At 40.4% G+C, this 15,276-nt stretch overlaps 1 protein-coding gene across 1 annotated transcript in view; it reads right to left on the bottom strand.

Annotated features, from left to right (window-relative positions):
- Positions 1-1,545: 1,545 nt before the first annotated feature.
- DCC (DCC netrin 1 receptor) overlaps positions 1,546-15,276 on the bottom strand; it is a 668,131-nt gene continuing 654,400 nt past the window's right edge. Inside the window, exons 29-30 of the mRNA XM_045849638.1 lie at positions 2,706-2,848; positions 1,546-1,635 (exon numbers count right to left, since the gene is read on the bottom strand). Coding sequence (XP_045705594.1) covers positions 1,546-1,635; positions 2,706-2,848 — 233 coding nt within the window. The remainder of the gene's footprint in view (positions 1,636-2,705; positions 2,849-15,276) is intronic.

Below are 15,276 nucleotides of genomic sequence, written 5' to 3'. Positions count from 1 at the left end.
TTGAAATCAAAGGCAGAGCTGAAAGGACTAATTCAGCTGAAACTCCTATTGGGTTTTCAGGCCGCCTAACTGATAAATATGCAAACTAGCTCTCTTCTGGTGATGGGGCTGCATAAACAGGGATTAACTCCAAATGCAGCTGAAGTTCAGAAACTAAAAGGGTCCACTCCAACTGCTCTTAGTTTCACCTAGTTCCCAAATGTAGATAAACATGGCAATGAAAGCTTAACATTCTAGCTCACAATGAAGATGCAGCTTTGAAAAGCAGCCCCTGCAGTTACGATGTGTCAGAGGTGTTGAATGACTTCTTCCTCTCTGCTCTGCTCTGACTCAGGGTTGGGGGGAGGGGGGAGGCTCAGGGCGTGGGTTGGGGGAATAGGAGGCCGCAGGGCCCGTTGGTTGCCACTTATAAACACTGCCCACTCTAGGCCAGCGAGGACCCTGTGGTGGAAGCGACATCACCTATGAAGTGTTTGAAACTGCCTTCCATTTTCTGTCCCTTCTTCAGGGCCTGTTCTCAGGGGTCCTGCCATTTCCACAGAGGGTTATGGGGACATTGGTCAGGAAGCCATGCAATGTGTAGCGCTGGCCACCTCGCCCAAGGCTGGCGGCCAGGAAGGACTCAGGGAGGGACTGGGTGGAGGGCACAACTCTTCCAGCCAGACTCCTGAGGAAGATGGCCTTGGTGAAGCTTTGAAATATGATCACAGTGTGGTATGGCACAAAAGCCACCCAAATTGAAAAGTGTCCTATTATGAGCTTAAGCACAGAATTACCACGTGTCTGAGAAGACTGCATATTGTATCCTCTTCCAGGAAATGGACTGCTGCTGGCAGATGCCATCAGGTGCAGATTTTTATGTCCCTGCTCTCCAGACAGAAGTGTTAACCCAGGGCGGATTGACAAATACTTGCTAAGACGGGTGAGTTTCACAGCCACTTGCTAATACCCACCACTTGGGCAAGACAGAATGACTGCGTTACAGAACACAAGCATTGGCTGCCTTTCATCTGTTTACTTATTTACTTTTTGTGCTGTCAGGAAAACATCCAATCCTTTGGTGCTGTGTAGTGAGAGAACTCCCGTGGGTGCTTTGTACTTGTAAGTTGAAAACAAAGAGTAAGCTCACACTGGTTTGCCATGGCATGGTTCAGGCTTAAATAATGCACTTGCATTTCGTAAGACTAGACCTACACATCAGAAAAGGACAGGCCTCGATGAAGGGAAGTGTAAGCATTAGAAAATGAGATCATTGTGGTGGTAAAGACCCAGGACTATTCTAGCAGCTTCGGCTTTGCCAGTGCAGTGAAGACGGATCTTAGCTTTTGTTTAAAGACCCCATGGTAATCATTTTTGAAGTCCTGATGCCTATGAAAGAAAGGACCATGATTTCTTCTGAACTGGTTCAGGAGCTTCTGGAACTGAGTGGTCCTGGTGATCGGCCTGTACGCTGGTTGGAGTTCTTGGACACAGGTGTGCTGTCGATGGGTAATTGGTATGCTGTGAAGTTCCAGAAAATTCACCTCATTTATTCGGCAATGTGTGTTAAAAGGCCGAGCCTGTGATGGCATTGAGTTGTTTCATTAGCCCTTCCAAACTTGCCATTTGCTCACTCAAATCATCCTGTTCATACACCTACGAAAAGAACGAGAACGAAGAGTTAGTGCAGGTGAATAGCAATAAAGACAAGTACCATATGATTTCACTCATCTGTGGAATCTAAGGAACAAACTGAGCTAACAAGGAAAACAGAGACAGACAGAGAGAGAATAGGACGACAGCTAAGGGGGGTGGAGGGGGTGAAGGGACTGGGCAAAAAGGATAGAGGGCTCATGGAGGTGGACAGCAGTGTGGTGATTTCGGGACAGGGAGGCATAAGGGGACTAAATGGTCATGGAACAAATATGATAAAAGAGTGAAAGAATAATCTTTTAGAAATATTGGATTAGATAAAAATATCATTAAAATTAATTTCACCTGTTTTTGTTTTACATCTTTTAGTGTGGCTCCTAGGAAATGTAAAGTTATAGACATGTGTCACACATTGTATTTCTACAGGCTAGTGCTGATACAGACTTTCCCCATCTTTGTACTTCCCTTCGCGTAGAATCTCACTGTTCTTCATATTATACAGTTGGCTGTCACTTGTAGAGTCAACCAGATAAGTAAAAATGGGCTGACTGGCATGATTTATTATGAGATGAGACATAGAAACTTAGGCGTTTGAACTGATTTGAGATACGGCCAACAACCCTGAGACTAAACAAATATTGCAGTAAACAGCTATATTCTGACAGAGTAGTGCATTAGGTTCTTACACATTCGAATTGCTTTGAAGCACACGAAAGTATGTTAGTTATATAACATACTTCTGTCAAACATTTACACATATATATACATGTCTAGATTTCTTGGGTTCCATGTAGTTAAAATATTTCATTTTTTTATAGACTAAAAACAATAAAATTCAGGAAGAAATTATTGATCAAATGGGATGACTCTAATCTTTTGTTTTTTTTCCGTCATCTTTCCCCCCTTCACATTCAAGGGCAGGAAAAAAGAACAAAGCCAACAACATTCAGTGCTATCAATACAAAGGGTGGGGTTAATGGAGAGAGCTGATGGGGTTAGACCAAGCTGCACAGCACTAGTCCCTGCTTCGCACAATGCAGCAATTTCAGCAGGAACGTCAGGGGGGTCCTTACATTGGCTGGATCCTCTGTTGGCTTGTGGCTCTCCTCAGACACTTCAGGGGCCGTGGGCACAGATACAGGAAGCAAAGGAGATCTTGCCTTTCCAGCCAACCCAAGGGAGGCTGTTTTCACATGAGTCTTAGGAAGAGTGGGCCCTGAAATAGAAAATGCGGAGTGATGAAAAGTAGCAGATAAAACAGCCTGGGGATCAATCTCTCAAGTGTGTGAGCCAAATCCAGTGAGTTGGCACTGATTTTAGGTTATTGTTCATTCTGTAGTTTAGAGATGAATTCTGACACAATGAATAAGCACGCTTTATTGCTTCCAGAATCTGGAAGACAGATTCTGATTAGGTGTCTCCAGAGGAAGCTCCCCCAACTTGTATGTAATTTCAAGTGGATTTCAAGTCACACTATGAAGGTTGCCTGGGAGCTCTGGATTGTGCATCATACCCTACAAAGTGTCAGGTGAGGGCATTTGGTACCAGTCTCAGCTCTGGGCCAGAAAGCCCTGTGTTAAATCACCTAGGTAAGCCCTAAATTGTTTAATAGTACTATGTAATATTTGTATGGTTTAAAGAAATCCTTCCTCTGGTCTACAAATGAATATTAGATGTTACAGTTAAAATAAAAAAGCCCTCCATAGCTAACCTGATAGAATTCCATTACTAATTCTCTTTCGGAAAAAAGGAAGATATGATTTTGTCCTGATCAGCATAGTTTCTCTGAATAAAATACATTCCAAGGTTCATGCAATTCATTTGGGGTTTTGCTGAGTTTCTCCTGGATCACATTTCTGACTGCTACAGACAATGGTACATTTTCCTTTTGAGTTTGAAATTTGCTTTATGAATCCTGCTTAGCTTATAGCAAGAATACCACTCTATCCCTACAATGACAATTTGATAAAGGCTAGTACACCTTCTGTACCTGAGGACTTTTGTCATTGCTAGCATTGCAACCGAGACCTAAGCAGAGAAGGTATTGAATCAAATCATAAAAAGAAGTTTGCCTCCTTTCCCTTGTATCATCAGTGATGATATTTGAGTCCCAATGACCTGGAAGGTATACTACACATTTGAGGGCAAAAAGTTGTAAGTTGTTTTGACCATACTTTAGAAAAACATAATTCAAGTAAGAGGGCTCAAAAATTATTCTACTATTATGGAAATAGGAGGCATTTATTTATTGGGAAATAAATAATGCAAACAGTCTAGTAGCCTGGCAATTTCCAATAGGCTAGGCAAAATAAATGCTAAACCCTAACAAGAGCACCTTTTCTCATACTGTGGCCCAGCATGTAATTCCTTCGTATTTATATCCTTCCACTCTTTTCTTCAACTTCAAGGATCAAAAGTCTGCAGTTGGAATGATTTATCACTAGAGGGTGATCTATACAAGCTCCAAGTTCTCCATATACTTATATGGTACAATTCGAATAAACATTATTAACTTAATGTGATAAATGAGGTTGTTGGGCTGAAGCAAAATAGCCATATAAAATTGATACTGACTTCTACGACACAGGTCATTTTGGATTTGTCACATATGTTCAGTTTCCACTACCAGTTTCCTCTGGCTGAATTAATAGGCAAACCTTCCTTCTTCCAGAGACTGTCCTTCCAGCTGGTCTTCACTGCACGTGAACAAACCATCCGTGCATCAAGCCCCCTCTATCCTCTCCTCTTCAGCCTCTGGCCATACGTGCGGTGTTTCCGGAGCCAACTCAGTCGTCAAACCAGATACTAAGGCAGGCACTAAAAGCCCCGGCAGAGGTGATGCTATGAAGAGGCCCTGCAGATGCTCCAATGTGTACACTTCACATTGATACCGTGGACGATTAGTGAAGTGCAAGCAGAGTTTAAGGAGGAATTTTCCTAGAGCTCTCATGAAGCTTGAGAATGTCTCTATTGAACTCCCACTTCAAGTTGCATTTTCTGAATTATTTTTATATTCTTCTAGAATGTTCACAATGTCCTGCTTAAACCTGCGTCTAGCTTTAGTGAGTGCCATGGGAAGCTGTTCCTGCTAGCTCACTCCGTGAGCCATCTCCTCTGCCCTGCGTGTGATAGGCAGCTGCGTTCTAACGACACTTCCCTGTACCGACCTTTCATTTTTACATATATTTTTCGCTACAATTTGCACTTAGATTTCTTGCATGATGGAATCTACTTACTTTATTTATTTTTAATTTTTTAAGGTAAACTATTTATGAAAAATTTATAATTTAACCCTTCACCAGACATAGCCATGTGTGTCTTAACCTATATAGTGAAGCAGTTCATTTAACATAGATATCTACAAAGAGAGCGACACGAGAAAAAGGAAATGGCACGAGCAGAGCTGACTATGTAGCAAATTCCAACAGGCCCGTGCCAGTTTTATACTAGGAAACATATAAGAATAAAGAATTATTTTGGAATTCATTAGGCTGTTCTACATAACTTCCTAATATTTGACTATTTTTTTTGTAGTTTTCCATGTAGTGGAATTATAGTTCTCATTATAAAAATATATTCTGATGATATATTTTCTGCCCCGGATGCTAAACAGTTGGGTAGATCCGCAGTGTAGCCACTGTGTCTGAAACACTTGTATTATTACAATAAGACGCGGGTTATGCCTAAAGAGCACCATTACTCAAACCCATTAAAGAGAAGATCATTATACTAATTGATTGTCTCTAGTGCCCAGGCAACAGTTACACATTTAGAACCTGCCGAGTGTTGAACATTATACAAGACAGTGCATTTTGCAAAAGGAACTGAAGACATTGTCTTGGCTCAAAGACCGTACAATGTGCTTAAACCTCAAGTGACTGCCTTTTCTCAAGTAACATTCACACATTCAAAGAAATTTAGAACGCTGGAACCTCGCGGGCCCTTGGAGTTCATTGAATGACCTTCCCTTTATTTTGTTGAAGAAAACCCCAAGTCCCTGGAGATCAAGAGATCAAGGTAGAATTAATTTCAATAAAATTCCAGTACAGGAGGATTTGAACAGTCTCTTGGAGTTTCATTATTAGCAAGGTTTGTCTAACATTTCTCTTCCTTTTCCTGAAGAGGGAATTAAAGAAAAGACTACAAGGAAAATTTCCCAGGAGAGAGTTATCAACAGCCAATAAGACAACTTAGGTCTCAAAATTGCCCTTTAGTAGACAGGGACAGATGTTTTAAAACCTCCTGTGCTGGGACGCTGACACTGTGATTCAGCTCTTGGGTGTGCACTAACTGACCTACGTGATAGAGTTATGTTGGTATCTGTGTAGATTCAGCACTTTCTACTTTGAACATCAGAAGCTTTAAGCTTGGACACAGGTGAAGGCTGGGCCCTTACAAGCTCACCAAGCTGTGCCTTTTCCTTCCCTTACGCAGCTCACCGTGGGTCACTGGCTCCTGTCCTGATTTCTAAGCTTCATCCCCTTCTTCCACCAGTCTATGAAACATGCCTGGAGTCCTTCACCTCTTGCCTGAGACCTTACCAGTGGTCACCCCAAAAGGCTAAATTCTGAATCCATTTTCTACGTACACCATTGAAACCAAAGAAATAGCTTCATATAAAATAACCAGTCTCATGGCATGGACTATGTTCATTTGGATAAGTAAGTGATAGCTGGGAGTTTAGTCTAATCTGAGGAGGACATTGAGAATGGTCTTGCTTCCCCTCACCTGCTGATGAATTGCTACTATTGAGAAACCAGTTATCCAGAGTCCATTCCTCCTGCTGAAACTTTCTGGACTTCAGTTGCACTTGAGGCTTTGTCCCACTTCCTCCATTGCTGCCTGACCTTCCCCATACTTCCCTCAGGAGTGAGTTTAAAAGCCACTTTGCTCTTACAGCCCTGCCCCCTTCCTTGTGCTCTTCATCTGCATGGTAAGTGCCTTCAGGCACCGCCTGACTTGGTGGTGTTTTGACACATTGGTAGGGAGCCATGAATTGAAAACAGTAGCAATTAGAAAAAACAAAACACAACATTTTCTTTAAAGTATTAAACTCCTATTCTTTGAAGTCAAGAAGTGATATACATTTTGACAGCTTTTCCTATTTCTGTAGGTCTAGGGAGTAGCCAGCAGAGAAGACTTCATATTGACTTCTTCGCTTTGGGGAACGGCGCTTTACATTGGTAATCGGTCTAAACGTAAGTTAAATGAAACTTCTATAAATTTCAGAGCAATATATCAAAGCAAAAGAAAAGGAAGGACAAACACTAGAAAAATCCGTTGGCTCCCAACTGCTAATTTAATCTAATCTGAGTCTGGCTATCAAGATTCTCTGTAATCGCTCTCAAACCTGAAGACTGACTTTCAGAATGTGAGCGAGAAAACCCAGGTCACACGGAGACGGGAAGGTGAGCAAACAAGAGGCGAGGGGTTCCAATCCAATCCTGAAGACCAAGCTAATCTTTACGACAAATGGTTTGTGATTTCCTGTGTCATTTTCTTTTTTCGCATGATAGTAAGATGTGTGTGACCTACACAAGGAATTCCAAGGACAGAAGGAGTGCTCAAGTCAATATCCAAATATTGACGCACAGTCCTCGCCTGAGACTTAGGGGACCCAGTCTTAGTTTTGTGACTTTGGCCCAATAGCCTAATTTCTTTGGGTCTTGATTTCTTTGTATCTATAAAGGTTAAACAACTTTTTTCTTTAAGCTATGAACTATCAGAATTGTATAAGGAAGGAAAATATAGCTCATCTAACTATGCTGAACTTTACATTCAGATTTCTTTGTTCTCCTAAGGATTAAAGAAATTTTAGTTAATCCATTGGTAAAAATGAATCCAAAGCAAGCTCCAGCAGGTTAACTCATATATTAAAATAATTGGATTTTAAACTGGTGTTTTCTAGAAAAAAGGTTCTATAGTTTTTTCTTAAAATTATTACTAAAAAACTGGAAGATCTATCATTGTTTTGATTTTGTGTTTCAACCAACAACAGAGCTCAACTAAAAATAAGCATTCAATTACTACGAGTTTAAATGATACATGACTCATGGATACATTTAAATTTATAAATGTTCAATCTGAAAGTGCTATAATTTTCCCCCTATGTAGGGTGCAAATTGAACACAAGTGTTTCAGGTGACCCTTGGGTGAAACCCATGATGTTGATAGGCTAAATAAATGGGTTGACACTGATATACAAGCACAACTAATTCAGCGAGCATTGCTTTGGTTTTAATGTTCCTCTCCACAGCAGGACCCACTACAGGGGAAAATAAGAATGATGCTGGAGTTCTGAGCTGGCCAGCAGTGCGCATATGGTGCAGACGAGCAGCCTCAGCAGGGATTTACTGTTTTAGGCTTTATTTTCACAGTGCAGTTATTAAACACGTCATTTGCTCATTAGATATATAATATATGACTGCCAGGTGCAGGCTCCTGTTAGCATCTCCCTGCAGAGGGTTCTCCCTAGTAAAATGGTTCTTGGTGAGAATGTTAGATTCATCTGCAGCGGGACTGGGCTGAACAGGCTCACCTGGGTCAAACCTGAGGCCAGTTGGTAACATGAGTTTGATTTTGATATAAATTTTACTATCTTGGCCTACTTTTTCCTATTTCCTGACTCGTTTTCCATTCTTTCACCCTTAAAAATAAAGTTAACACGGGTAACTTTGAGGAGGCCTGGATTCTCCTCTCCACTCTTACCTATTTGGTGATGCCTGACAAATGAAGCAGCTTCTCCTGCTCGAGTGTCTATAGCAACTATGATGTTATTCTAACATGTTTGTATGATGAAGTAACTGCTCTGTGCTCAGGTTGTCTGTGGGCATATGGAAGTGTCATGTAGTTGCATGGGGTCTGGCAGAAGTAACGCCTCCTTGAGTGTGGTTGGTAGGGTAATAATATGGGTGTAATAATTTATAGTTTTAATTTGAACATTTCACCTCAAATGTCATATGGTGTGCTTGAGTGTGATATTGTTCTGTTACAGAATTACATGCTTATGATTTGTTGTAAAAGATTTTGTGCCCTTGCTGGTGTGGCTCAGTGGATTGAGTGCTGGCCTGACAATCAAAGTGTAGCTGGTTCGATTCCTAGTCTTGAGCACATGCCTGGGTTGTGGGCCAGGTCCCCAGTAAGGGGCATGCGAGAGGCCACCCCACATTGATGATTCTCTCCCTCACTTTCTCCCTCCCTTCCCCTCTCTAAAAATAAATGAATGAAATCTTTTAAAAGAATAAAATAAAATTAAAAGGTTTTGTGATAAAAAGCGGTGTTATTTCTGCCAGACCCTATATAAATGTCTCACATGTAAGGAACTTCTGAGGCTCTGAAAGAAATGACATATATATATATGGAACACTTAGTAATACTGTCTACCTTTTCATGTTCATAAGTATTGAACAAAAGGGATCAGATTTCAAACAAGTTTTGGCATCAGTCTTTAAGCATTTAATCTACTGTGTGTATTATATTGTAGGGATGATAAGTGTGCTTAGGGCATTTCTGAGAACAGGGGCTTCGTGTTTTTCATCTGACCTTCCTGTTTCTCCTCAAAGATAAAGGAAACACTGAGGACGTGTCAATGAGGTGCTTCTGCCCATTTCTTTCCCTTTCTACAGCTCTTCCCCTGTGAGGTGTAAGGGGGGACTATTCTGACGGACAAGGACGTGACTTTCATTGTGTCACCTTCTTGTGAAGGTGGGAGGGTAAGATTAATGTGAAAATGGTCATTATGTAAGTTTAAACCTGCCTGCCCTGTGACATAGAAGACCTCCAACTCTATGGCCTTGAACTCTCTGATGGCTGCATTTCTTAAGAAAACCTGGCAAGGCCTGACTCCAACAGAGCAAGCGGGTCTCTACTATCTGTTCTGGCTCACAGCTGGTGAGCCCACCATCTTCAGGGATGGAGGAAGAGGCCCCCAGATGTTTTTGCCTAGTTCTGCCAGAGTGCTATAATTCCCTTAGATCCTTGATTCCCATATAGTTATCAGCCCCCTTTTCTCTACCATTTCCATGGACTGGAACGAGAAGGAGAAAGGATGAAGTTAGGCACCCTCTCCCTCTCCCACAGGCACATAAACTACAACAAGACTCTTATGCCCACACTGTCCTTTATGTTCTTTAAAACAAGCCTTTTAAGACGTGTTATCGCTTGCATCTCGGAGGTGGGAAAGTGAAAGTTCAAAGAAGACAAGCAACTTGCTCAAAGCCACTCTGCTGGTAAGTGGGGTCTGACTACTGTTATTGTTAAAGTAGATGTTCTTTCTTAGACAAAAACAAATACAAATAAAATCTGCAATGTAGGCACCGATGGAAAGCAAAGCGAAGTGGACAAGACACTGTTAATGCTGGAAAGGGCAGGAGAGAGTGGGAGACAAGGAGAAGATACAGCAGTGACAGTGTGGGGTGGTGGTGGTGGGGGATGGCAGGGGGGAAGGAGGAGGAATGAACTGACATATCCCTGCGCACTTGTTTGTCTTGATTCCAGATAAACTTGTTTCTGTCTAAGTGGTAATGACATTCTATCACAGAAGTGAAAACTTCTGACATCCTGGGAAAAAATAATAAATACAGTACATGGTTTCAAAGTTTGCCTTTGTTTGAATACCAAAAAGGTGAAGATTGTCTTCAAATATCTTTCCCCTTTTTGTACCCCTTCTTCCTTTTGAGGTAATTTCCCTCCCATACTGTCCCCCATTCCTGTCTTTTTGTACTCATCCCATATGAGATATCATCCCCCCCAACACCCATGACAGGATATGATCCAATAACATAACTATGACAAACTGTTTTCATCTTTTCCTTCTTGGGTTTGTTTACAATTTTCAAACTAAATGCTAGAAAGGACCATACTGAGAATGCTTTTCTACAAATGTGTCTTCTGTCACAGTTGCATATGGCTTAGGAGGGGATGCTTTTGCTTCTTGGGACACCACTCAAATCTGATGCTTATATATTTTCCATCTTCTTTTCTCTTTAGGCTATCAGGCATCCAGCTCCCTGGTTTGAACAATTAAATAACAGCAATCCAGTAAGTAATTTAATTATTGTTCTAAAGTCATAATAAGATCTAGTAGGCTTAATTATAGAGGTATGACCTTTCTTAGTTCTACTTATTTGTGGTTTGTTGTACCTTCATACCTTTGTGAGTTGGAATCCAAGTCCTTAATTCACTGGGCACATCAGAAGCTGCCCCACATTAATTGAAGAAAATAGCAAAGTTACCAAAATACTGGAGGAGAGCAAGTGACCAACTGTGTTGGAAACATGATTTAAATATTGTCCCAGATGGCTTTAAATCCACAAAAATTATGAATACAAAAGGTGGTTATTTGCATTTTAAAATAAGTAAGAAGATGTAGTCCCACTTGTTTATTCCTTCCTTTATATCTCTTGCTCTAGGGGACATATCAGTGAAAATATTGCTACATGGAGTATCTGAAATTTCCCTCCCCATGTTCTCCTTTAGGACTTTTATGGTATCATGACTTATAAAAAGCTTTTGCATGGTGAAGAAAACATCAGCAAAAGGGAACCAACTGTATGGGAAAACATATTTGCCAATGATACCTCAGGCAAGGGTTTGATTTCCAAAACAGATAAAGAGTATACACAGCTCCACACCAAGAAGACAAACAATCAACTAAAAAGTGGGCAAAAGACCTGAACAGATACTTCTCCAAGGAGGACATACAGAGGGCCCAGAGACATATGAAAGGATGCTCAGCATCACTAGTCATCAGAGAGATGCAAATTAAAACCACAATGAGATACCACTTCTCACTGGTCAGAATGGCTACCATTAACAAATCAACAAACAACAAGTGCTGGCAGGGTTGTGGAGAAAAGGAAACCCTGGTGCACTGTTGATGGGAATGCAGACTGGTGCAGCCACTGCGGAAAATTATGGAATTTCCTCAAAAAACTAAAAATGGAACTGCCTTTTGACCCAGCAATTTCACTGCTGGGACCATACTCTAAGAATCCTGAAACACCAGTTCAAAAGAAGCTATGCATCTCAATGTTCACAGCAGTGTTATTTACAATAGCCAAGTGTTGGAAACAGCCTAGGTGTCTATCAGTAAACATGTGGATCAAAAAACTGTGGTACATTTACACAATGGAATACTACACAGCAGAAAGAAAGAAGGAGCTCCTACCCTTTGCAACAGCATGGATGGATCTAGAGAGCATTATGCTAGGTGAAATAAGCCAGGTGGTGAAATCTCACCATTAAGTGGAACCTAATCAACAAAACAAACAAGCAAGCAAAACAGAACCAGAGACATTGAAATAGAGAAAAAATGGACAGTGACCAGAGGGGAGAAGAGGTAACGGGGGAAAGAGGGGAAGGGTCAAGTCAAGGAACATGTGTAAAGGACTCACGGACAAGGACAATGGGGGGTGGGGAGGATTGAATGTAACAGAGGAATGGGCAAGGCAGGGGAGTAAAAATGGGGACAACTGTAATTGAACAACAATAAAAAATTTTTAAAAATAAAATGAGTAAGAGTCTTACAGAAGGATTTAAAAGGAAGTAGAATTGATAAATAGTTATTTATGAAGGTTAAGTTGGGAAGATGTGACTAAGCAAAGGATAGATAAGAAGTCCTCCAGGACAAAACATTGTTTAATGTATCTTTTTGTTATTAGGGCCTGCATCAGTGCCCAATTCATACAGAGCAGAGCTCACATCACACTTTGTGAATTTGTTCCTGGAAACAAGACTGGACAGACAAAAGCCACAACAACAAAACCTACAGAAACTGCACTCAAAATTCTGCCCCTTCCTGTTTCTCCTGACTTAGAAACCTCGTAGAACAAGAAAAGTTTCAGGAGAGTCGGCGACAATCATGAGAAATGAGTTCATCAGTTCTGTATATCTCCCTTTCTGTTGATGCTTTTCTGAGGTTCCTACACCACATATTCACCAAAGATGAAAAACAAACCAAAACCAAAACTACAAACTCAAAATTAAGCATCTGTTTTGCTTTTTAGTAGGCTCCCATAATTAAGGGTAAAAATATGATTCCACATTATTTCCATTACTCACTTGAAGAGGGCTACTTTAACTTTTTTTGTTGCTTGGTATATAATGTAAAAATCAAGGGGCTTCTTAGTTAATTGCATGAATATTCGAGATAATTTTTAGATGGTTTGTTATAAAAGAGATATTTATATCCTCTGGCCAACTCTATTCTTTAATTTTCTTTTAACTTTTTCTACCCTGTAGGCAACAAGAAATAATAGGTTTGAGCACTTTATTTATAGTTATTGCAATTCAGATGTTTTGTGCTCCTGGGAGAAAAATTGTCAGTTCTATTCTTAATGAAAAATAGGCTTAAAAATCCCTCTATACCTGGCTGGTGTGGCTCACTGTCCTGAGTGTTGGCCTGCTAATCAAAGGGTCGCCGGTTCAATTGCCAGTGAGAGCACATGCCTGGGTTGTGGGCCAGTCCCCAGTGGGGGGGTCACACAAGAGGCAGCCACACACTGATATTTCTCTCCCTCTCTTTCTCTGTTCCTTCCCATCTCTCTAAAAATAAAAATAAAATCTTTAAAAAATCCCTCCTTTATTATTATATTTTTGATCTCCTATTGATCAAGCTTCAGAGAAAGCACACTCTTAACTTTTAAAAAACATATGACACCACAAAAAGTTTCCATATTATTTTATGAAAACATCAGGAAAATGAAGAAAGTGCAGATGCCCAGACATCAGCCTTCCATAACTTTTTAAATCAGGTACTCTGTAGAATGTCACCATCACCCAAATTCAGCCACATTAGAATGCAACAGATTATATTTTTGGTAAATATTCCATATGCTGTATAAACATAATAATTTCTACTTTTTAAAAATCAATTCATTTTGTAAACATTCAGAATATTTCCCTTCATAAAGACAATTTGATTATCACAGAGCTTTCTGTCTTTATAGTACAGCCTTTATTACTCAGGACCAGATTTCTTAACATCCTGAAATAATTTATTTTTTATCTGGTTTCATCTTTAATAGAAGTCATCAAATCACACACATGCACACACACACACACACACACACACTCATGTAAAGACAGTGACTATAACCAGAAATATGACTTCCGGTTACATTCTGAGGGGACTGCATTGCTAATTGAACCCCATATCTTCCAAGTCTCATGTGCATCTCTCTCTGACTCACCAAAGCACAACACGAATAGTATTTTCAAGGCACAGGAACGTTAAGATCATAGAGAAACTTAATGAGGTGTGGTTGTATATTTTTATGATAGTTCCCATTGTGTGAGTTAAACACTGTCACTACTTCCACTCCTCGGAACACATGCATTATTAAGGAAAACAGCTAAAATGAGCATTACCATGTTGACCACTAACCACCTTCTTTCCTATATTTTGCTGCTGTACTTTTAGGGCGTGGCCGACACTTCACCTATTTAGAGATTCACCATGGCTCTCTCACCACCTGGCTTTTGCCCTCACCAATCTATATAAATGTCAGCAATAAAGGTCAAAAGTACTCTCATAACTTTTAGGCCTAATGAGTATCTGCCCTGTAACCTCTCCATGGGATTTGTTAGTAATTATGTTTCTTCAGTTCTAAGGTTCACAGCAATCACACTGAAATCAAGATGCTTCTTACAAGTGATGGTGTACATTATTACAGTTTTATTTTTCCTTTTAAGATTGTACAACTAAATCAGTGGTAAACTTCAAAGGCAATGGCATCTTTATATACTTGCTGAAGTGTTTGGAAGTAAAGTGAACTGATGTACATTAAGGTGGGTGGGTAGATGAATAAATATGTGGCAAATAAAATATAAAATGTTAATTACAGAATCTAGGTGGTGGGTATATAGGAATTCATGTATAGTTTTCCTGAGCATTCGCTGTTTTATAATAAAACACTAGAAGAAAAAAATCTAGGGCAACTTTTAATCAAGGAACTATTATATGTTAAACTGCCCTTTCCTTTAGATACTCTCCCTTCTTGGCTTCTGAAAAATTATACTAGCATTGTTCTCCTGTCTCTAGTACCTGGTCTTGACTCACTTGTGAAACGTAGATTTACTCTAAGTTTCAGTTTTCAAATTTCTTATTTTCCCCCATATTCTGTCCCTGGGAGTTCTCATCGAATTCTGTCTACTATATGCCCAAACTCTTAAACTTCTGAGAATGATTACTTAATCTACTCCAGTTGTGACTTCACTCTTGAAGCCTTAACACTTCACCATATCCATTATGTATTTCCACTTGCATGGCCCACTGCCCCTTCATGCCCAGCATACTCCACTGTGCCTCCCACTCTCCCATTCCCTCCTAGGAGTAACTTCCCAGCTCACTTCCCTCTTTCTGTTCGTTTGTAACCATGTTCCTAAAGACGCCAACAGAGTCACCTTGGACTTCACCTTCTCCCTCATATGCAGTTAGTCACTGTTTCTTCTTGTGAAATATAACTCCTGTGGCTGTCTCCTCTGTCTACTTTCCACTGCCATCAATCTACATCACACACTTTGTTTCTCAATCTTGGTTTACTATTTGATCCTCCCCAAACAGTACTCTGTTTTCATTCATCATACCCTGCCTTTTTCCGGCTTATTATCTCACAGTTGCTCTACAGATCATCCTCTCTAGCA

Source organism: Phyllostomus hastatus, unplaced genomic scaffold (genome assembly GCF_019186645.2).
Source record: "Phyllostomus hastatus isolate PE091 unplaced genomic scaffold, TTU_PhHast_1.1 phas_contig_80, whole genome shotgun sequence".
Lineage (NCBI taxonomy): Eukaryota > Metazoa > Chordata > Mammalia > Chiroptera > Phyllostomidae > Phyllostomus > Phyllostomus hastatus.
The sequence above is the reverse complement of the archived record's forward strand: the minus strand, read 5'-3'. Positions and strand labels throughout refer to the sequence as shown.